This window comes from Parambassis ranga, chromosome 20, assembly GCF_900634625.1.
Source record: "Parambassis ranga chromosome 20, fParRan2.1, whole genome shotgun sequence".
Classification (NCBI taxonomy): domain Eukaryota; kingdom Metazoa; phylum Chordata; class Actinopteri; family Ambassidae; genus Parambassis; species Parambassis ranga.
The window spans coordinates 7812287-7836684 of NC_041040.1; the positions used below are offsets into that span (position 1 = coordinate 7812287).

Consider the following 24398-nt stretch of genomic DNA (forward strand, 5'->3'; position numbering starts at 1 on the left):
CTTCACAATAACAGAAAGTACTCAGAGGAATTGGAGGACAGAAAAACCTGCTGAAACTTGACATCAGCAAAATGACTTTCTCATCGGGCATGTTTCCTGAGATTGGGAAATCCTAGATTTACTCTATGCAGCAACAAATATTAAGAAACAATACAGACATGTTGGTCATGTGTTTATTTGATGGTAACTTTCACAAACTTTCTTTTTTTTACATGATTTAGCTTCGACAGAGAGTGTGGATTCAAGTTTCATTCAGCACAAGCCTTTAAAATGTAACTGTCATGGATTCTCATGTCAAAACACATCTGTAACCTGAGAAAGTCATCAGAAAGTAACCCAAAAATCAATTATGCACAGTCCATAAATACTTCAGAGGAGATTTAACTGCTTGTACTTGAGCTTGTATTTGATAAAACTGAAGCTGGACTCTTATTGCTGATGTTTTTTTACTACATTTTCGGCTAGCTCCAGAAGCAGAGGGTATCTGAGCGTCCTCGTCCTCCAAGACTCTGGGATTCCCTGGAGGCCCGTCTGAAAACACATCGATGTGACAGCTATAAGCATCCAGGAAGCACAAAGCTTTCAGAATATCTGACCTCAACCTCATCAAATGAGCTAAATACAGACAACAATATAAAAATGATATATTTTCATGTTTTAATTCAGCAGACATACTGCGCTTTAGGTCAGAAAATATGATCAGTGTCATACTTTAACAGCAGTAAATCATTGCAGTGCAGTATTTTATGATTGCATTGGTGCTCTAACTGGATCAGAGACTGATATGTCACATTCCTACAGTACCTGTGCTCCAAAACAGGCTCCTATGAAGGAGGCTCGGCTGGCGGTGCATCCCCCACGCCGCATGGTGTCCCTGACGGCTTCATCCAGCTGGTTCAGCATCAGGACTCCATGAAGCGCTCCCTGGAACGCACCGGGCAAAGCTGGACAAATGTGTTAACGTTATTAATATCATTATTATTATTATTAATAACCCTCAAAACAATCTTATAACACAGTTGATCTTATGATACAGTGCAGGGACTTGAACAGATCTGGCAGGCAGAACTTTTCACATGCACATTAAGAACCTCAACCCTTTGGCCCTGTAAAACTTGAGACAGTCAACTCAGCGGGAAGGGGAAAATGAAAAGGAAGGAGGAGGGAGACCATTAGTCAGGAGATCAAAGACTGGAGGACCCACTAACGGATATACTGACAGGAAGGGTATGCAGCCAATGCCAAGTCAACAGACCTGAGTCCTGCTGCTACCTATACTGGCTTACCTCATGTGTTTGTGAACACAGCAGGTATAAGCTGTTGGGACGCCTTGGCTAAGTTGTCCTTCACCTGGTGGATTTGTGCTTCAGAGAGAGAGACACACACACACACGCATGCACACACACAGGAAAATACATAAAACATACTGTTTGATCAAACACACAAAACTACTTTGGCTATGAATTTGCATATGTTTGCAAGATGATTTTAGTGAATCATGGCCCTGTTTGTAGTATTTTTCTTCGCCCACAGTTTTGACCACATCTTTATTTCCGTGCTTCTGTTTAATTTTTTTGCATGTCCGTCCTTGTGCTTCTCACGAAACAGCTAATAAGGTGGTATTTGTTTTGTATATCTGAGCATACATTTAGTTGTTGTTCTAAAAGCCAGCTCAATATGTTAGGACATGATTTTCCTTCTCTAAAGGTTACTATTTGGAGGTGGTACCACGCAAATTTTAGCTAGGATATCTAAGGCTAACTTTAAAACATCTGCTTATGAGACGCTCAGAAATTAAATCAATACACAAAAGAAAATGTTAAAGGTTGTAAGTGAATGTTTTCCATCTTCACCAGTGACAGCCCTGTCCAGCTCCTGAGGGTTTTGTCTCTTGGGGTCATTCAGCTGAGCCAGAACTGCATCCAGAGCATTGGAGTCTGCACCATTCAGAATAAAGTGCTCCAGAAACCTGTTGTCAGAGACACATACAAATAAATACATATGCAGGGTCAGTGATTCAGGATGCTGAAGTTTGGCTCCTTCACCTCGCAGCAGCCAGCGTCACAGCCACACACATGTCGTTATTCTGCGTGACTCGTACGGCCTTCTCCACTTTCTCCAGCATCTCAGGTCGCCCCGCGAACATCGCCACCACCGGAGCTATCTTTGTGACACCATCCATCTGACAGTCCACATCACATCCTCAAAAACACATACAAAGATTACCACCTGAAAATCACAAGCCTGCGGAGCTCTTTTTCTGATCAGTGATCTTTACCGGTTTCCTCTTTGCCAGCGTCAACATTTCTGATGAAAGCCTTCAGGCTCCCATTCCTCCAAGGGCCACTGATAGGAAGGATGGCTTTGGGACCTAACAAATGGAACAAACAGCTGTATGAATATGACATATATAGAGGAGGAAGAAGAAATGAAACATTTTGTGTTGGCATCTCTGTAGGTGGAGCTCTTTTCTTTGTTGAGCCACGTTGGCTGTCACTGCCCATGATGACACAGCTCCTTTTATATTATTACAAGACATAAAGCTGTCCACGGTTTTACTGTACCCAAAGGTGCCCTGTGGTGTTATGAGGATTTACTGCAGCACTGCATTTATATGACATCCTGATAGTAAAAAACACAGCACTTATTGGAAGTGCTGGACACAAACCAAGAAGAGGGAGAGAGAGAGAGAGAAATAGAACTTTTTGATGGATGGAGAGGAATTTCCCCATCAGCAGGTAGAAAATCATTATACATAACATTATCAGACAGAAACAGAGGCCTTAACATCCTTCAGGTTGTTGATTAACACATATGGAAATAACAATAATGACATGTTGTTGAAATAGGTACAGTACCGCCTTTCTTCCTGTAAGGATCATTGAGAGGCAGATCGTACACTGTTCCTGGTCCAAAGAACTTGTAGAAGCGCTCGGTCAAGTCTCCCACATCAACATCTGTCAAAACATCTGTGTTACCCCCATGACTTTGAGTCGAAAGACAGAACTTATTGGGTCGACATGAAAAATGATGCTCCTTTATTTGAGTGCAGAGTTCGATAATTTATTGTAGCTTAGCATTAATGTTTCTTGGGTGTTGCTTCATACTTAACATGCAGACACAGGTTTTTTTTCTAATATTTACCGTATATATATATATATATATATATATATGTATGATTGTAACAATGTCACAGCTGTGAGTCTTTGACGATTGAACAATGCACTGGAACATATCAGGTTCTTAAAATATATGGTAGGTGCTTGCTTATGACACACAGTTGCCATAGTACCTCCGCACTGACTCAGTGACTCCAGCAGGACGTACGCCTGGTCTCCATAGCAGGTCTGCTCCCCTGTTGTCCTGCAGTAAAAAGGATTCGCTGACTGAGGCCGAAACTCCGGAGAGGGCTCCAGATCAGAGAGAACCTCTTTCAGTCGATCAGGGTTGTAGATCCAGTGCATGGGCTGTGCTGTAGGGGTGGGGAACACACACAATCACACACACACAGAAAAGATGGATGATAGCAGTGTAACACACAAAACATTTCAAAAATATGCAAACTGAGAGACGTGAAGGTAGAAACTTGTAAAATCGTGTCCGGCTCTTGTATCTGCAGCACACACACACTTTATCTTACCTGCTGCATCTGCCACTGCTGCCCCGATAATGGCCCCAATGGCTCTGTCTGCCGAGGCCATCTACTTCCATCAGACACAGCATAAACAAGAAATATTGTGAAGGGGTTTCATGTCATTTTAAAACACAACCATTTCCTGTAATGATCATCTGCAATTTTCATTAAATAAACGGAAATGTAGCTCATTATTGACTAGAATACTTTTACATATTTAGTCCTAACAATGTTTTCAATCATGAAGGGAACAGCATATATCCAGATGCAGAAATTGTTTCTTTTCATGACGAGATCAAGTTTGTCTTCAGATACTTTCCTACAATTTATTTTGACAGTATAAAAGAAGACACTCTGCTAACTTATACAGCACAGCATGAACCATATTTGTTTCCATAACATGTGGTAAAACGATCAGAGATGTTCTTCTGTATTCAGACATAACTGTGGAGAGATATTGTGATATTAATTTCAGGCGGGCTAAGAATATTGATGCAGATAAGACATGAAACAATGTAAAGAGCCAGTAAATTATATGTTAACAACAAATAAACATTTCTTACCTCTCAGCATTCCACATGAAGTGATGTGTAAGTGCGTCCTCTCACACTGGGAGGGTACCATGAGCCTGACTGATAAACACACCCCAGTCATAATTCAAGGAAACTGAAGACATTCATACTGATTCAACAAATACTGTAGTATTTGAGCTTAAACATGAATGGCTACTTCAAAATATCAGAATAAATGTTGTTTTTGTTGAGTTATGTGTCTACAAACTAGAATAAAAAGCTGGATTTTGAGCCCTTCCACAGACTCTTTACCTCCTGTCATACAGACTCTTTCTGTATTTAACCCAATGTGTTTAAATTCATGATACTTTCAATATAACAGGCTGAAAACTTCATCTGATTTGCTCTTAACAAGCTTTCCTTCAACACCAGAGGGCAAATTACTATATGTTGAAATGGCTTTTATAGACTGCCTTTGTCATTTTGATTTGTCATGCTCTCTCTGTAGATCTTCCACCCCATTGCCTCCATCCTGTCAGTTTTCCAGCTGATCCCCTCCACTGCTGATGAAACCCTGCAAGGCCTGGCCAGTCTCCACTTATCCCCCGGCCTCTCCTGGGTATCCAAGACCATTGATTTCTTCTCTAGCCTCCTAAAACAGCAAAAAATAGAGTGCTAAGGGTAAGGTCAGACAATAAATAGCAGTTAGAAAACAATGAACGAAAGCATCAGGGTTACATTTAGTGAAGGTGTAGATACCAGCGAGCAGGCAGATGTAGCATCGTCCCGAGAATGTGATGAGTTGCATTATATTCCTTCCTGCATGTGAAAACAAATGTAGACAGAGTGCAAATGAGGGCTGTTAAATGAAAATACATTACCATTTAAATTTATGTAAATACATTAAGTCACAGGTACAGCTGAGAAATAAATCTTCATAAGGAAAGGAGATGAAGGAGCCAAGGAGATAACATGCCCTTCACAGAGGGGATGAAAAAAAAGCCAAGTAAATACATCAGACACTGTCACCAGAGGTGACACAATGAGCAGGGTGAGAGCTCTAAATTCCAGGCTGGCAGAATGGCAAAAGGATATTGATGGAGTGTCAACTATGTGGCAATGCCTGGGGGGGCTGCTGAGCTTTGGGGGTTTGGTCATGTGGTGGGATAGTGGAGGGGATGCCAATCTGTTACTTGATGCCAAAACATGTAATGTAACAATGTGTAAGGCTGAATGTTGACCTGGACACAATGCTGTACTGTGCAGAGGGCTTTCCTGTCAGGCAGTTACGACAAGCTGAATAACTGAATAACTGAGCAGGACCATAGCTGTCAGGACACACAGGTGCAGGACGGTGGTCCATACACAGGTAGGTAGTCCAACCAAGCAAAAGTACCAGAGGGAAAAACAAAACAAGTAAGAGTAAAAACCCAGGAGACAGAGTGTGAGAGGTCATACACCAGAAGTCCAAAAACACTGGAAAAAACACACAAACACACAAGACGATCTGGAGGGGAGTGAAGGAAGCACCCACATGATATACACCAAGTTCTTTTAATCTATGTATGATAAAGGTAATATTGTGGTTCAAAATGGAATCATCATAACATCACTGACTGTACATATTTGGGATTGTAGGGACCTAATAGAGGACTAGAAGGTGCGTTATCACTGTTAAGATGAGTGACAAGGAGAAAGTGTTATTGCGGACCTCTTGTGGCCAAATGAAAAAGAGCATTAGGACGTCTCTGAGTTGACTAGTCTTGCCTTGTCCTTTTTTTGAGAAGGTAAAGGAGGTGTTTGGTTTATGATACACATCCTCTCAAAGTACATCATAGGTTCTTGTTTACACTGAAAGAAATGACTTGTAAGATTTACTTAAAAAAAATAACAATTTGCACGAACATTTTTTAAGTAAATTTTAATGCTGCAATAATAAGTAAGACTTACTTTGTAGATTTAAGTACAGTTTACTCAATACTGGTAAGTTTAGAACCTACTTTTGTGAAGATATTAAGTAAATGTTACCTAATTACATTTAAGTTGATATGTTATTTTTATTCAAAAAATTAAGTAAAGAGAATTATTTATGTAATCAAAACATTAAGTAAATTTTACCTTTTAGTTATGAAAGAACTAAGTAGAATTTATTTATTTCTCTCTTATTTCTCTTAAAGTTTTTTTTTGACCTCAGCATAAAATATGAAATGGTGTGTATGACATGAGACATATCTGATTGACAACAGTAACAATACATAAGTCTATTAGTACCTTGCAAGTACCTGCAAGACTTCAAATGTGTAGGGGGGTGGTTGAGCATAGGCAATCTTAAGTGCTTAAATAAGTCCCAATGAGGAGCACACATGCACGCCACTACATCCCTGCCTTCAAGAAGGATGGAGGCCTCCACTGGATCCTCTCCTTCCGCTTCATGGTACATGAAGATCTTCAGGATGTGCTCCATGTCTTCCACCCACCAGCAGCCCACCTGCATACAATGTACAACACAAATTAAAATGCATACATTTAAAAATAGAACTTATTGTTCTTCAGGCAGGAACCATCCATGCATCATTAAATAAAGATTAGATCACACTAAACAAAGTCAAAATTATTTTCCAATGAGCTGGCCCTATAAAAATAGAACATCTTGATACACAACACCATTGGAGGGTGTGTGGAACAAGGATGCAGATCTCTTGCACATTACAAAAGATACGTGTGGAAAAATGTTAATACAGCTATTACAAAGAGTTGGGGAAAAATTGCAAACAGCTGGACAGTGATGAGATTAGAAGATTTCTATTTAACTAAGGTTGTTCTTGCACCAAAAATAAAACAGTTTTTGAAAATCATGTCTGACAGTTTGGGAACATTTAACACTTTACTTACCAGGCAATCTTTAAAAAGTTCCTCTTCTTTTACACCAAGGTACAGTCTGAGGTCCCAGAGAGTAGAATCATGGCTCATCTCAATCCTCTGGGGCTGTGAACAGATGTTTGTGTCAATACTAAACCATTATTTATATGCCATGAACTGTCAAATATGAAGAGAAGAGCATACATTTGCAAAGACTAGTAAGACCACTGCAGACACCAGAAACCAGTCAGCCTGTCCTCCCAATACCTCAGCTGTCCACTGCCTGGGCTTGGGTTAGAAAAGACATCACCCTGTAAATTGAACAAACACCACATGTGTGTTTTAACAATATTTTATAGGATTTCCACCTACCTGAATGACAATGTTTTTTACAAGAGGGTGCTATTCAGCTCTCTGTTGACACAAACACAGATTACAGATTAAATTAGTGCTGTCAATAGATTAAAAAAATCTCAAGTTTAAAAATGAATTAATCATTTTTAATACTATTTATAAGACCAAATTCTTTTATCTTTATTTATTTGGTGAGGCTGCAGGCTAGCGGCTAGCTTGTGTTAACATTCAAGTGATACTTCATCATGTCAACAGAGGTAGTGCGCATGGGGGCAACAGTTTTTTAACACGTTCGCTCCTTCGTTTTAATCTGCAGTACTAATCTTTCTACTTCTCACTGACATGTTTTACTGTGCAGTCTCAGTGTGGACGGGGCTAGTCATACCTTGGGAGCCTTCCAGTGAACATCCACAACATAAGTGAAACACACTCGCTGTCGCAGTGGTGCGACATTACTCGGTTGCCACACTACGTGATTAGAGCAAGATACTTGCTTTAACATAGTAACATAACATAGTATATGTGCAGTGAATACAAATTAGTTAAATACTATGCACAAATACACAATAAAACTTTTTTCAGTGTACCTTTTATGACCATGTTTATGAGGACCTCCCCAAACAGTCGCACTTCCTCAAAGGTGTATCTAAACTTATATAAATATTCAATATCTTATTTAATGTCTGCTTTGATGACTGACTTTAATTATGTGCCGTGACAGTGACAAAAAACATCCCTGGCTGTTAGCTCTCGTCTGCCATATGTGCCCAGACATACTCATGCTGTTTCTTGGAAGCTCCCACGGTTAGTCATTACCTTTCAGTTCTGGTCGTATTCCACATGAAATAACCTAGAAATAGGCAAATCATTCATCTGTGCATTGATGAAAAACTGAAGTAACAGTAACATCAAGTCTGATGCAGATGCAATGGTGCTTCACAAACACTGTAAGCTCCTCGGATCACTGGGTTTTGGCAGCAATTGAAACAACAGAGTGCTGCAATTCTCTAAATGTATTATTGCCATCAGTGGCTGAAAAATCACATGTGTGTGTGTGTGTGTGCGGCATTAATCAGAGGAATGCTGATAATTGCTGGGCTGTGCAGCTTGGAAGAGGATGTTGAAATAGGAGAAGGTGCTGAGAGGTGAGCCAGCATCCGGCCACCTCTCCTGTCATCTCTGCTATGCCAGCCATGGCATCCAGTGTGCAGCCCTGGAAGACAAAGCTGGATGCTCTCACAGCCTCCATCTGAACACACTGTGGGTAAACAGAAGGGCAGACATTCCTGAGTAGACATCCAAATCCAAAGGTGAGATGAAGGAGCGAGATGCAGAGAGAGAGAGAGAGAGAGAGAGAGAGAGGAATTCAGCATCACAGAAGTGTTTATGCTGGAGACTAATCTTCAAGGCATTGTTAGCACAGGCCTGTGTGTTCACTCATTGTATGTAAATGCAGTATTCATCAGCACAGAGCCTTATTTCTTCCATCAAGGTTTTTCCTCTCGATGCTTATTGAAAATGAAATTAATCTGGAAGGTGTGTGTAGTTCATCCATTCTAATCACTTCCATCACTTCAGCACATACTGTAAGAGAAGCCCTCACATAGCACTGTTAATGTGATTACCAGCACTTTCTTCTTAGAGCCTTGTATTAGTTTCCACATATTGGATTTCTCTCATACACTCACACTGTCTGTCTATAACGCAGTGCATACTGTATGTTTCTGCCATACAATAGAATGTTTTTAAGGCTCCTTCCTACATTATATTGTTAACCATTTCAGATCCTCTTCAGTCTTTATGTGGTTATATTATTACTATTATTGACTGCAACAATATTAATATATAATAATGTTGCAGTTAGCATACAGCAGGACATGGGAAAAGAAGCAATATAGATAGATAAACCAAGCTTCTGTTAGACCATATGTTCACCCAGTCATGCCAGTCGTGCTCCCAGTGCTATGATAAGCAGGATTTTTATTTTTTTGTATTTTGTTGCATTTGCAAGATGAATGTAAAGAAAATATGAACAATTTGCACTTTAAAGGAATATTTTTAAACACATATTTGCTTTGTTCTTCAATGGAAAAACACAACAATCTGTATTTTAAGCTTTGTATTTAGGCTTAAATAAAAGTAGTAAAAATTACAAATAAAGGAACAGTAACAGCAGTTATAATCATGGCCATGAAGATCCACTAGTCTTCCACACTAGAACCAGCCAGCTGCACAGAGCTCTGTTTCTGTTTGCAGCAGTCTCTGGCCACATACAGAGAGAGGACGTTAAAGAGGGGATAGCTTAGCCTAGCACTGACCCCTGACCTATTACTCTGCCTATGCTTCCTTTATCCTAGGAATCAAACCACGCCCAGAGGCCTGGTCCCTTCTTCTATAGCCAAGATTGTGCATCTTATCCATCAGATCACTGCACAAGTTGCTGTTTTCTATGTGTGACGTTAACACTATTTGCTCCACTGTTCATGTAAGAAGTGCACTATTTATTGTACTGAGGGCAGACTACATTGACTCAAAGTCTATACGGCTAGCTGGCTAGCATCCACAGATACACACACAACATGGACAATTTTCATATCCTTTTAGTTATGTTTAACTAACCTAATCTTTCAAACTACCCCTTTTAACGAACAATGTTCTGTCTGCTTAAAATTCAAATGCCGTATTAAAACCAGAAGGAGCGACACACTTCTCCAAAACAGGGGACACAATGCAGGGAGTAGAAAGGTCAGGAAGAAAAGTGATCAACGCTCGAAGCCAAACGACGGATTACCTTTGAAACAACTCACCACCAACAGCACCTACAAACCCATATTAAGACATGCAGTGAGTCATAAACTGATTGATTGATTGGCTGATTGAGCCTAAAGATGTACTCATTTGCTTTTTTTTAAATCATTAATTGATCTGCCCTGTCAATAACTCTCTGCAGCTGTACACTATTTGCATGCATGCCAGCACTGAAGCATTGATATGATTAGCAGGTTAAATAATTTAACTAAAGATTGGCTTGGTTATGTCACCACAGTGTGTGTAGCATGTGTTTGTTTTTTGTTGCACAGTTATTTCATACAACGAGCCGATGTGTAGCAAGCGGAAGAGGTGAAGAACTGGTGAGGGGGAGGGACGAGAGACATAGACAGAGATGGAGAGAGAGAGAGAGAGAGAGAGAGAGAGAGAGAGGGGAAGAGAGCTGGTGCGCTCCATCCACAGCTTCAGTCAGCACCGGACTGCGCCTTCCTCTCCGCCAGCTCTCCGCACTCTTCTCGTTTTTATTGACAGCTGCCGGATTTAGCATGGATACGATTTAACAGGAAGGGAAAAACAACCATCAGCTGCTTCATTCAAATCTAATTCTCTTTAAAAAGCTCTTTAGGCTGAAGTCAGAATAATGATGGAGTACTGGAGGCAGTGCGCGCTGTGGTTGATAAACTGCAAGGTGCTTCCAGCGAGCCACCGGGTGACATGGGAGTCCGCGCAGGTCTTCGACCTGGCTCAGACCCTGCGGGATGGAGTCCTCCTCTGCCATCTGCTCAACAACCTGAGACCGCAGTCCATCAACCTGAAGGAGATCAACCTGCGGCCGCAGATGTCACAGGTAAGAGCCGGACTGTTCCTCCACAAAACTACAACTTACACCCACCGAGCAGAGCGCGACCAGACTCCATGAGAATTACGCACGATTTAAGTTTCATCGCGTCCTGACAATAAAATCTCACTCTTTCTAAAAGCACCCTCAACTTAACGTACTTAGAAATAAAATATAAAGAATTCGGCGCAATGAAATCGACTAATAACGTGTGATTTTTGGAGCACTTCAACTTTTTATAACCTTGATAATCACAGCCGCTCCCACCGTGGTGTTTGGTAGCGGTAGCAAATGATAAAGCGTCAGGTTGTATTTGTTGGAATGAAACATATTGCAGTCTGTGCTTGTGTGCAGAATGTATGCCGAAGACGAGATGTGCTCTGAGTTGTTGTGTTGACACGTTGAGACTTTGACAGTTTGTGGAGAAACGCTAAATTGCATAAAACATGGATGGAGTTTGGTAACTATGCTGTAAAAGTTACACTGTGTGACTTCTGGTCCTTTTACTTCACTTGTATTATTAGACAGTAAGGGTTAACAATAGTCTGCCCTCTGTAGGTGACACTATTACACTGTGCCAGTGCCAATTAGAGGTTTGATTAACCCAGTGAAAAGTAATACATGGCTTTATTACAGTCAAACATAAAATCTGTGTTTGGCCACTTTGGATGAATCAATGATCATCACAATAATCTGCTTCCTTAGATGCATAGATACATAACTAGAGAGCTCTGGCCATGTGCTCCTGTTTGTCAGAGACCATCTGCTTCAATAACAGGACAGCCTGAGCCAAGACCAGATTAATATTCGCCTTCATAAGCGTGGATCTGGGTGCCTGGCAGGGTGACAACGCACAGCGAGGTAGACACTCACCTACTGAGTCTGCAGACCTGCTGCAGGAACATTAGACCAGAAACACTCACATGCACACAGAGTGGACATTACAGAGTATTTCTCTGTAATGGAGGCCCCGATGTTCTTATCTAATATAAAACAGGTGATTAAAGTATGAATATATGACTGTGATGTCCTGTGCTGTGTGATGGAGAGCAGGATTAGCCTCGTTTCCTGGAAAAACGTCACAGTCAATATGAGATGCAGTTACTGTTCGCTCACAATCGAATTGGGCATCCGCTGTTGAACTTGAGCACACCGGTCAGGTGGATGGTTTTTAAAAAGCATAAAGGATCTTAATGTCATCAGGGGGATGAGAACTTAACCGTCAAAGTATCTGTTTACTCGGAGGTTTGAGTCAGAACCAGATTGGAGCTGTAAGAGGAGCCTGTTAGTCCACTTGCTGCTGCGCTGCAGCCAATATTATTATTGCTAGCAGGGAGACATCAATAGTTCTGTGTCATGACATAATGACATACAGTAGAAGTGCCACTCGTACAGGGGTTATAACCCCATCCTTACACTCAGTGCGTAGCTTAGCCTGGGTTATTTATAGGCAGACTTTGTTTAATGCATGGCTGGATGCCTCACTCACACTGAGTTAGTAATGAAACTGCATTCAGAGGCAAATTAGCATTAGCACAATCACATACATATACAGTATATGTGTGTGAGCTCACTGTGCATGAGTTTTACACTGTGAAATGTTTAATTTGATCATTTTTATTGTGACTATAATGCAAACCACTTAAGGAATTACTGTTTGTGCACAATAAAGAAAACAACCCTCTGGACTTCCATGACCTGCTTGTGGGTTCAGTTACTGTAAAATTAGTAGAAGGTCTATTTAAAAAGTATTGTTCTTAATATTAAATTAAGCTTTAACAGTACTCTACAGCATATGTGTGTCAGTAGATCATGACTCGCGGCTTTCTCTTTCACACACGTCCACACCACGTGCTGCTGCATACCAGCTCCCCCTGCAAACACACACAAAAAAAAATAAAAAAAATAAAAATGGGCATCAGAGCCCCCCCAGCAACGTCCCTCCCTGTGTCTCCTCGAAGTTAAATTTACATAACTGAGGGTGGAGTTGCTTCCCTTTCGTCCTGCATAATTCATGAGGACCGTGGCAGCTACTTTATCATTGGCCAGTAATAACACATGGGACTCCACTGTGGCCTCACCCATGGGACCTATAAGATGGAAAGACAAAGGCAGTGAGAAGACAGGGCTACAAAGAGTCTGTCTGGCCTCCGTAGAGGCATCTCAGAAGACATAAAGGGCGCTGGAGGGCTAGTTCTCTGTGCTCGACTTGGCTGCTTAATTAAAGTACAATGCATTTTTGGAACCTCTGGAGTGTTCACGTGTGCGATGCTGGCATCAGGATGGGCAACATTCAGTGTGTTTGGGTGATTTGTAGAGAGAACGTTCTGCTAGGAAATGGGCTAAAAAGTCTCAATTAAAGAGCATCAGAGGAAGTAACTTTAACTGAGGAAAGTTGTTGACTGGCCTGTGGCTTTCTTTCTGATGAACACATAACATGCGTCTTTGTCCATTTCTCAACACACCTCCAGTCAGTTTCGGTGTTTCCTGGCCATCAGTTCTAGCACTTATACACGGTAGCTGAAGTACAACAGTTAATCCTCACATGCTGCAGTCTCTGGCCTCCATGTGGCTTCTTTGCTGGATTTGTAACCACAAATTCTAAGATTATAGGCGGTGGTTTCCACAGTATGTTTCTGACATTGAACCTCACATACCAAGAAAAATACACTTCTCTGCCTGCATAGAATCAATCTGCTATTTCAGTGGCTTTGCCTTTATTTAAATACCTGAACAGATGCAACGTAAGACATCTGAACCCAACAGGATCTGACAATCTATGGTGTAAAATCTTCATCTTTACCAGTTGTTTAAAAAGTATTGAAAAAATTAATGTAGTATAAAACTGAAATATTCAAGTGGAACTGCAGTTCTTCCTCTAGGCCAAAGGGAAAGATTGGAGGAGCGGACATCCCATGTTTGCTCTGTGTATTAATGCATGAAATTGCTCGGCTTACAAGGTTCGCAATAACCGTGTAAAATGAAGAGTGAAGTTCCAGTTATGGGCTTATGATCAGTGTAAAACAACATTTTCACTCTCTTTGATCAGAGGTTTATGGGGGCTGTAATGAACCAAAGTCTAGACACAGGCCCAGCCACAGCATATATGCAGCATGCTACATAATCAGTAGTTGTTTTTTGGTCTTACTCAGTGGAAATCGGGGGTTTGGTTTGAAGAGGAACTATGGATTGCTTGTCATGGAGCAACAATGTGGTCAAACATGCAGCATGCCGTCTTTCCATCGCTCTGCTGAATGTCTGTTTTTACTAAGACTGCAAATGTCTTTCAAACCACGCTTGTGTTCGTAGCAGCGTATTCATCTGCCACAGTGCAGCCTTCTGAAAGCAAAGAACAGCCAATGATTCATTTAAAACACACAGAGGTGCTAAAATACACAACACTGAGGTCATGTCGATGTTTAAAAAATAGAATTTGATTGGAATTCTAACTAGGTTAGCCCGCTGTTGTCTTGGATTCCATTACACAGGATTCACACTGAGAATCGTAAAAAGCCACCAGCCGCCGAAAGCCTCTCACACAGACCCGGCCGCGAGCCTTCGACGTGCACAGGAAATCAGGAAATGGAATAGAGGAAGGAAGTGAAACTAAACATACCCTCGATCAAGCTCAGACTGAAGCACTGAGATGTCAGGCACGAATGAAGAGAAAAGCCGCCTCTCTTCTTCATGCAGCAAAAAAAAAAAACCCCACACTTTGCTCTTCAAAGATTTAAAGGCCTGTTCTTCATTTTGGGAAAGTGAAAGTGAGACAGCGTCTAATTTTAATGAGTGCTTAGCAGAAGCAAGAACGATCAATAAAAAAAGCAGAGGGAAGGCTTCTGACGTGTTTGCACAGATTTGTTCCATGATGCATATTTAAATCCTGCCCTGTAAAGAAAACACTGAGGCCCTGACCAGTGTATACCATTTGTTTTACAATGAGACACTACTATTGCACATTATACATAATCCATATGCATATTTGATCAGACTGAGCATGTGCTTTCAAACAAAGAAGTGAAAAGCCGGTTTCACATAGTGGCTGAACCGTGCAGCAGGCTTCAAAGGCTCAGAGGCTCACGCTTCACTCGCAAAGGCAGAAGTTAGAAAAAGACAGTGTGGGAGAATGAGAAACGCAGACAGAGGATGTCTTAATTTATGTTCCTGAAATCTTCCTTTTTGTAAAGGTAAAAGTATGAAGTTTGGTGATGTTGCATTCTGTACAGTCCGTATGACTTTCATATGACCTTTTAACTCAACAGAACCTTCCAGTACAGCTGTTGTTGAATCATATGTGATAAAGATATGCATCTAAAATAACATATTCCCAGTTGCATGTTCTTAGTATGCAGTGTTCAGACTTCACTCCCTGGGATGACTACACCCCAGAGTCGCTGAAGCTTGACTGCTGCCCTCACTGATTCATGTGTTTTTATATATACAGAAGGGATTGCCCCTGTCGGTGTGTCAGCTCCGCGTTACCGCAGCCATGCACGCCACGTCAGTGCAGGTCTGCTCAGACTCCCATTAACAGCTGCAGCTTGGGTGTAATGCAATCACGCCGCTCCGTTCTGCCGTGTCATCGGGATGGCGTGCATATGTGCGGCTTTATGTGCGCTGACAGGTATCTGCGAATAATGTTATTTCTCACTCGTGCGCCGTACACGTGCACGCAGCCGACTGACCTTTTATTCCGTCACCAAGGTAACAAGGCTGAATCACAGCCAGCTGGTAGAGGCAATACGCTCCAGTGCACATTAAACTATTGGTAATGTATATGCTGATTTTATTAGGAGATAATCAGTGGTGGGGAATGCACTTGTAATCAATATTTATGATGTTGCTTGGTTCAGGCATGGATGCTTCAGTTAATCACTGCTGAGTGCTCTGAAAGCTCTAGGAAAGTCAATGTCTATTGTTCTTACTGGAAAACAATCATTAAAACTGACATTTAGCAGGCAGGTGCTCAGTCACATCAGAGCAGACCTGTAAATATCATTTTGAACATTTAAAGTGTAATATTAAAATAACTGTCATTTTCTTTTAGCTTGGTTGAAATGCCAAGTCCGAAGGAGCTGCTGATGCTTGCACAGATGATTCTATCCATGGTCATAGCCGGCAGCAGTGTCTGCAGCCTTTTACAGTCAGCTTCACTGTAGTGGAAATCCAGAGACAAGCTCATATTAAGACTCACCCGAAACCTTCGCAGAGGACTTACAAATGAAAATGAAAAAAGCTGCATGTTGTGTTAGTGTCCACAAGACACATTCGTCTTAGTGTGGACACAGAATGGACATGAGTAACACCTCATGCTCCTGCAGGGACTGTTATGTGTGAGATGTGCTGCAGTGAGTGATTTATGGTAGAAGTGATGGATGACTGTTGTCTATTGGAAACGGGAGAGTCCTTATTTGTGTAATGGAGACAGAGAGAGGGATGGGAGTAAGAGTCGCCGCATTAAAGCAAGAATAATTGTGACTCCCTATGTGAATGCATAATAATAAAGGAATGAAGACAAGGTATAGGGTCTTATACAAACCTATACTGTATGGTATATATGTAGGATTTTAGGGGACCTTTCAGTTAAAATCTAAATATTCTCTCTCCAAGTGTGGACTCATTTTGCATTGAATATTAATTGTAAAATCCAAAAATATCACTTTCGTAAGTCAAACCCCACACACACATGGGTCAGACAGCAGTTGACTTGTCCCTGTTGGCAACACAGCAGAGCGGTATTCACACTTTACATTCACACAATATCCCAAGAGGTAGAAAATCAGGTAGAGGAGGAGGAGGAGGAGGAGGAGGATGCTGTCCACTTGCCATTCACGCTTCAGTGCTTCAGTGTGTACATTTTACTTAGTGCTTGGCAGTTTACATGACACTAACTTACCACGCTTTCTCATTTTAATCCTTTCTTTTAAAGCCAGTCACACACAGTGGAGCTAAAACTACTTGACTGCTTCAAAGTAGCCGAGAGGGTTCATATCTCTAACACTAATTCAATTCTCTTATCTAGAGGGGGGGGGGGGGGGTGGGGTGGGGTGAGCTTTGTGTATATGTGGGGGTCACAGGGGTTAAAACCAGGATTTAATGGAAAATGGCTTCTGAGACACTTATTGGTGCTGTGGGGGGAGGTACAGGGTTTCGCCTTATTGCCTTATTGTCATTATACAGACACACAGCAGCATGGGGAGCTGGGCCTTTGTCTGCCTTTTTGTCAGAATGAAAATGCTGGTCCTGTAGCACAGGCTGAGAAATCCCATTTCTGTTGAACACACATCAGCTGTGTGTGTGACAGGAATATCAGGAAGACTCTCTCAGACAGCTCTCTGTCGTCTTCAATTGGCCCTTTAAATATGATTATAGCTGATCGTGCAGTTTGGGTGTTATTGACCTTTTTGTATGCTAATGTTGTCAGATGACTTTGCGAAGGTAGTCTGCTGCTGCCAGGCTTCAAAGTAGACATGGAGCTTTTCAAAATGATGCTTGGGCTACATGGCGGACAGTGTTTAGAATATGGACAGTCCTGGCTTTTGTAAGAAGATACAACTGTGCAGGGAATGGTTTAAAAAACGTCTCTCATGGAATTTAAAGGAACAGTTGGGCTTTTAAGGAAATGTGTGTGTTTGCTTTTAGGTGGAGAGTTATATAAAAAAATGATACCACTGAAGTCTACAGGAAACACTGTATAAGGCAGCCACAGTGATTCACAGAGAGACCAACTGATCCATTTTGGATGATCAGGATGCGAATTGTTCATGAACAGATTGATTCTATTCAGGAACTTGAACGTGGGGAAAAGCAGTCAGCAATCCTTCCTGAGTCATAGTGAGCAGAGGGGCTCCTCACAGATGGGCCCATGTTAGGATTGTGTTTCTGACTGTCTGACAGATAAAGGCCAACATTCACTTATCTTTAAGCTCTATTTTGGTCACCACCTACCCTGAGGGGAAATAAATGTAGCTCTTTAGTTCTACTTTCTGCCTGGATAGATTTTATATGATTTATAGTAGGAACATTTGTGCTGGAAGCAGTTGCCTGGAGCAATCCTGGAATTCTTGGGCCTGTAAAACTAAATCATTTTGCTCAAAGACACTAAAATGCTCTGAAACCGGTTTCAGTGTGGCATTTCTAGCCTTTGATTATACAGATTTCTTATTTTGAGTGAGCCTTAAGCAGCCATATGAGGAACTGCCATGTGTAATGTATTGACTCTTTTTCAGCCCTGGAGGTTTGCCCTTCAGTAAAGCTGTAGAGAGATTTGCCTCTTTTACATTACATATAGTCATTTTTTCACTGGTAATATAAAATAAGCTGTTCGGTTTGAACTATTTCTCCATTTTTCCTCTCTTCTCTGAACACATAACGCTTGTCACCCACAATTACTTCACATGCTGAATGGAAGGATTACCAGGAGCGGCTGTATCTCTTGGAAACACAGAGGACGTTCCTGACAATGCTCTCCTCACCTAAAGCGGGTGCTGACCAATGAGCCGAACTCCTGAAAAAACACAACAGTCACTCACTGGAAATGTGATAAGATACAAAGGTGATAACGAGGTTGTCGCTAACTAGCAGAGGATATTCAGAGTCACGAGTGAGTGGAAAAAGTGACTGGAATGGCTGTCAGTGTTTTTCACTCACGCAGTGCTGTACACTGAGAGGGTGTATTTGTAACAGCTTAACAGGGCTTGGGTTACCACAGTATGTTGCAGGAATGAAAAGCTGCTTTATGTTGACAATATTCTATTAAGATAAGTGAAATGATGAGCGTCTGACCTGGCTGTCTGCACCATCTCGAGAGAGAGAGAGAGAGCAGTGTTTTTTCGCCAGCGTCAGCAGACCTCCGCCTACCTCTCACCTCCCATTTCCTGGTAACACACAGCTGACAAAAGTTCCTACATAACATGGATGTGACCTGATGGCTTGGATTGTGATACAGAGTCTTTAAGGAGCTCCACAGATCACGCCTGTGCATGATGTAATTCACACCAGATCCAGCCTCAGTGATGTAAGGCAGCAGGGAGTTTAACCTGCCCTGTGTCTTATTAGAATATCTCAGATACACGGAATCATTTCCTCCTTTTTTCTTTTCTCTCACTGCACATCAGTGAGGACATGGAACAAAGTCAATCCGTTGTGTGCACATGCATCCATTTTTATTGCCATTAATTGATGCACAATAAGGTTTAGGTCAACTTCTGGCTGTCCTTCATTGTGTAGCTCTATGAGGAAACAGGATTTCATTAAGCTCCACACTGCACACACGGCCCATAATAGGCTCCAGCTTGTTGCTATGGAGCTTTTGACTTGTATCAGGGAATACATAAGCAGAAACTGGATACGTACTGTGGATACAGAGCATGACCTGCCTCATATCAAAAACACACAGAAGTCAGCTAGCTTGTTTTATAGGATTTCTTTCCTCCTTATATTCCACATGGTTGGACTTTAAAATGAAATGCACTGATGGGATTCAAAGCTCGTGTGTAAACTATGCATTTTCATTCAAACCAAAGTCATAGTGTTCCTGTTCTACACTAGAAGCATCATTTTATTACACAATACAGAAATGTAGGTGCACTAATTGCCTTGGATGTGGGCAGAACGTTTTTAAAATGCATCAAAGAAGGTTGAAAGTTTTGTATGTGACAGTAGCAGCATTGTACAGTGCAACCTATTGTGTTTGCTTTTATTGTATTGTTTTGGATGGATTGGATTTGGTTTGTAAATTTCATAAGCATCCAATCTCCATTGACCCCTCTGATCCATAGCTAAAGCAGCAGTCTGGTTGCTAGGTGTAAAAACAATAACATGCAGTTATATTAATGGTCATTTCTCTCTATTTACAACATTGTGTTATCTTGCCAGTTATAGACAGTGCCAGTTATATCCTAGCAACATAACAGCAGCATGTTTCCTCTCTGATTATCTTATACATTTTTATGTTTAGTATGTTTTACTTTACTGCAGTGCAGCGGCAAATGCACACACACACAGACTCACACACTTTAGGCCATTCATTGCTTGAGCCCCAGAGAGCCACTAATGCAGAAGAAGAGCTGCCAGTGGAACAGTTAGCGGTTGCCTCATGCTGCTGCATTCTTGTTAATATAATTCTCTCTCTACTGTCTTAGGCTCAGTTCGGCAGAGACACTGTCTTTTCATATGTGCTCTGTGAAGCTGCTTCCCTCTGATAATATGCTGAGGTCCTTCGGGACTCTCCAGAGACTCCAGGCAGACAAGATGTGCTTGTCTGATAAAAGAAAGTGATGTGTACAAGTGTAAACATTCAATATTATTCACTGAGTGCCTGCTTGTTGCCTTACTCTTATCTGGGGCTCACTGGCTTGGGGATTTTCACTCACTCTTTTGAGAAGCCTAATTCAATTGGAGTGGAGAGGCTTTTTATATTTAATGCATGAACATTCACTGTGCAGACAAATCAGATTTTTCATGTGTGTGTGTGTATGCCACAAGGGTGAAGGTGTGACATGTATAACAGAATAAGTCCGGCTGCTTTGCCTCTGCTGAGCTCTTTGTTTGTGTGTGATGACTTTGACTGAATTATTTTTCATGTGCTGTTTTTTTAGAAACAGGAAACGACTAATGAAATCGGTTTCCTGTCAACCTGTTACTCAAGGAGAAAAGAAGAAGAAGAAGAAGAATGGGATAATGACAAATCATCATGATTTAGAAACCTGGTGTAGTAACTAAACCACTAATGTCATTTAGAGAAAGGACCAAGTGACACCCAGAATTTTGCCTTAAAAAATATCTGTATTCCTCCTGCAGTGCATCTGTCTGGCTGCTACATAATTGAGCATGCTTTCATGATTAAAATAATATTTTCAAAGTTTAAGATTTAATATTGATGGGCAATAAAAATGCCTCCCTGCCTTTGTTCGTTGTAATACTTTCCCTGAAATGCTTCAGAAATGACACCTCATTGCTCCTATCATCTCGCACTGTGTGCCTTTGCTTTGTCTTTATGCCCTACATTTTAGTTTTGATATGCTGACAGCTGCCATATACCCTTGTGTAATGATATGCTTGTGACAGATGGACAAAACCTAAAAAAAAAACAACAGCTTCTAATGTGCTGAACTTCTAATGCTACACAAAGAAACCAACACCGTCTCAGTCAAACGCACATTTTACAAATTAGGTCATCATTTAAACACAACGCCAGCCGCTTCCTGACACATATCTTTCATTGGTATCCCTGTGTTCCATCCTGTATCAGCTACAGGAAGGTGAAGTCACAGATGCTGCGTGTTGGCTAACTACTGCATGTTGACACCCTTTGCCACGATTCTGCACACAGAACACAGAGTGTGGTAAAGAGTGTGAGCCACGTCACACAGGCCTTCTTTAATACTGTGTCTTTACGCCGCTGTTTGCTCTGTTTCACTGATGCTCCTGAGCAGCATTCAAGGGTGCAGCATAATTTGGATAAATGGTCTCTGGATGGAGCCCCATTAAGATCATTAGAAAAAGATTTAAGTAGCAGATGAGGCAAAAACAATCACTTTCAGCATTCCTCAGTAAATGACCTTGTTTATTAGGAGAGTTACTTATTGATCCTTTTATTCAGTTTTCATGTCTCAAGGTGGTCCCTCTGTTGTAATTAAGCTGAGGAAGAGTTTCCTTGTTCTTTGTTTTCATCTTCCTTTGTGTACTTGTGCTACTTTATTGCTGCCAATAGGCTTGTTAATCCCAATGGAATATATTCTATGACTTCATTTTAGTATATATTCCACACTTTTGGAACATATGTAACATCCAGGATGTTGCAGGCTCATAAGACAACAAACAACATAACAACATAACAACATATCAAGGACAGGCACAAGCGGCTTGATCACACTAGAATACAGCCAATGAGCAACTAGCAGTATTCACTATTTTCACTCCAATCTCATCACTACAGGCGACCTACCTACATGGTTGTGAAAATATTTGTGTGTTAAAGATATATGGATTGAAATATGCTTCTGTGTTTCACCTACATTGATCATTTACTCATCTGTGCAAGCAGCCCATGCTGTTAGTATTTATGCCTGTGTGCACATGGCGTGAGTCAGCAGTGGGGTTTCTTTCTCTGTCCTGTTTGTTTACTTCTTGGATGTTGGAGGTGGACCAAATAAATGTTGAACAACAGTTACTTTTACTGAGCTTACTGAAGTGCAGATTAGAAAGATGTTTGAGGAGTCAGTGTGACTTTTATGTGCTTCTCTGACCACTGATGAGGAAATACTTCAATATTTGTGGATGTTGGCAGGTAAATGTGACAATGTGTCTTCTCTTAGCTCTAATTACAACATGATCAGTCTGGTACAACAACTGAAAACGTAAAGGAGGACGTGCCATGCTACCAAGCAGACCTATACAGTCTTTGAGTGGACCAACCACACTACAGTGACAATATAGACCCATTGCAAAAGCAAAAATCAGGCTCAACACATTATCTTGTACTGTATCTGTAGGAGTAAATAAGACCTCTGCCTTTCTGTTGAGTGACCTCCTCCCAACCACACACCACTCTACTCCTCCATTTCAACAGGAAACTCATCATATTAATGAAAAAAGATGCTCCTGTGCCTCCTATAAACACTAATTCATCTATCATTTCGAGCTGCGGTCCTCCAGTGTCCTCCGCTGCGTGGCCTGATTAGACAGCCAGAAAGAAAGCTAGCAGGGAGAATAGAAAAACAGCAGTATGTGTTATTTAACCTACACACACAGTCTTTAGGACAGGAAAATGAAAGAAAATAACATGTAATATCATTCATGCACGTGATGTTCAATGTGTTGTGACTCACTCACAGATGAACCCTTCTTGTCTCTCAAATGCAGTTCCTGTGCCTGAAGAACATCAGGACTTTCCTGGCAGCATGCAGCGAGGTCTTTGGCATGAAGAAAAGCGAACTGTTTGAGGCCTTTGACCTTTTTGACGTCAGGGACTTTGGAAAGGTAAGGCGTGATTGCTCGCCGACACAGAAGGAGGTATAGAGGCTTGGCTTCTTTGGGTATGACAGCCTACATCCATGCTTTCTGTGTACGCCAGCTGTCCCCAAAGGCTGTCAAATGTGCTTCTACACCCACTCATGCCTTTGTGACAAAGTTATGGAACTTTCACTTATGAATAATTTTGTCTGTTTGTATGCAGCTTTGATTTTAAATTATAATGAGCACCTTTAAATGCTTTCAAATCTAGCTTCTCTGCTTAATTTTGCAGCCAGATTCTGGATTATATTCTCAATTCAATAGCAATTTCAGTGGTGTTATCAGCAGTATCGCAGATACAATATGAGGAAAATCTCCCCACATTTTGCTCGCTCTTTCCAGCCATCATCCAGCTAACCTCGACATCAGATTGACACCAATTAATCTCAGGATTGCTGACAGTAGCTGGGGCTTTGTGTAATTGGCAAAATGATGTAAATGCCTCGCTTGTGTTACCAGAGCTGTCTGATTGGTCAGTGTTCGAAAAGATAGACTGCATCCACACTGAATCCATGTGAGAAAAAACGTCAGCTTATTCATGTGAAAAGGACCACATGGTGTGCAGAAAAAAAACTAGCAGGCGTGTGGGAAGAAGCTGAACCAGAACCAACTCTGAGCTTTCACCAAGGGGTGCAGAGATGCTAACAGAATGAGGGGGTTTTATCGAAACATGCCACCACAGTGCAGTGCAGTCATCACTGTGTTCATAGCACACGATCATGTTGTAATCAAGTTATAAATAAACAGCGTTACTAACAGCGTTACTGTTTTCAGAAAGGACTGATCAAACAAATATAACAATACATTGCAGCATTACGATTGATCTCCCCGAGCTCATCCGAGCAGGCTGCGTGGGAGCTGCAAACGTTTTTCTTTCATAGGAGAGGAGGGTGAGAAAACCACAAGTAATGACTGGCTATACACCAAACCAATCAGAGAGGCAGAGTGTGTTCACGCAGTGTGTTCAGACAACCACACACACAGTCACACACACACCAACCAAGAAGAAGTCACACAAGCTGCTATAGTGAGTCAGCGACTCCAACAAACATTACTTTCCCTTGTTGAGATAAAAAGCAAGAACGTATATATGTGAATTTTGCATTATGTCCTGGTACAATGTGTGTTTCCACACACAATCAAACAAACACAAACAATCAGAAATCATGAACACATCAACAAATTAGACACTGATAACATGAACTCTGCTAACAAAGGAGACGGAGCCACCACCTCCAAGCAGATCAAGCTTGACTTTTCTGTTCCACAGACAGAACTAAACAGACTGATGGACGGGTATGAGGAGGAAAACCTTTAATGTTTTATTGTCCCACCAGTAAATCTTTAATCTGATAGGAACCTTGTCTCACATCATCTGATAGCAACATTAAAAGTTATTAAAGTTATTTTTACTTAT

The 24398-nt window shown here is 41.3% G+C and overlaps 2 protein-coding genes across 3 annotated transcripts in view; one reads left to right on the forward strand and one right to left on the reverse strand.

Annotated features, from left to right (window-relative positions):
* Positions 1–159: 159 nt before the first annotated feature.
* LOC114453097 (crystallin J1A-like) lies at positions 160–4307 on the reverse strand. 2 transcript variants are annotated; one of them, XM_028432763.1, is made up of 10 exons: positions 4198–4307; positions 3641–3701; positions 3293–3472; positions 2859–2957; positions 2279–2371; positions 2046–2202; positions 1854–1969; positions 1287–1364; positions 805–944; positions 160–531 (listed from the first exon to the last, which is right to left on the reverse strand). In XM_028432763.1, exons 2-10 carry the CDS (start codon positions 3699–3701, stop codon positions 430–432), a joined length of 1026 nt encoding a protein of 341 aa, XP_028288564.1. In that variant the 5' UTR covers positions 4198–4307; the 3' UTR covers positions 160–429. The 2 variants fall into 2 exon arrangements, with proteins under 2 accessions (XP_028288564.1, XP_028288565.1); XM_028432764.1 differs by having other exon boundaries at positions 3641–3704; positions 4198–4239.
* Positions 4308–10605: 6298 nt separating this feature from the next.
* Positions 10606–24398, forward strand: part of vav3 (vav guanine nucleotide exchange factor 3) — a 71607-nt gene continuing 57814 nt past the window's right edge. Inside the window, exons 1-2 of the mRNA XM_028432716.1 lie at positions 10606–10975; positions 22832–22948. Coding sequence (XP_028288517.1) covers positions 10769–10975; positions 22832–22948 — 324 coding nt within the window. The 5' untranslated portion in view covers positions 10606–10768. The remainder of the gene's footprint in view (positions 10976–22831; positions 22949–24398) is intronic.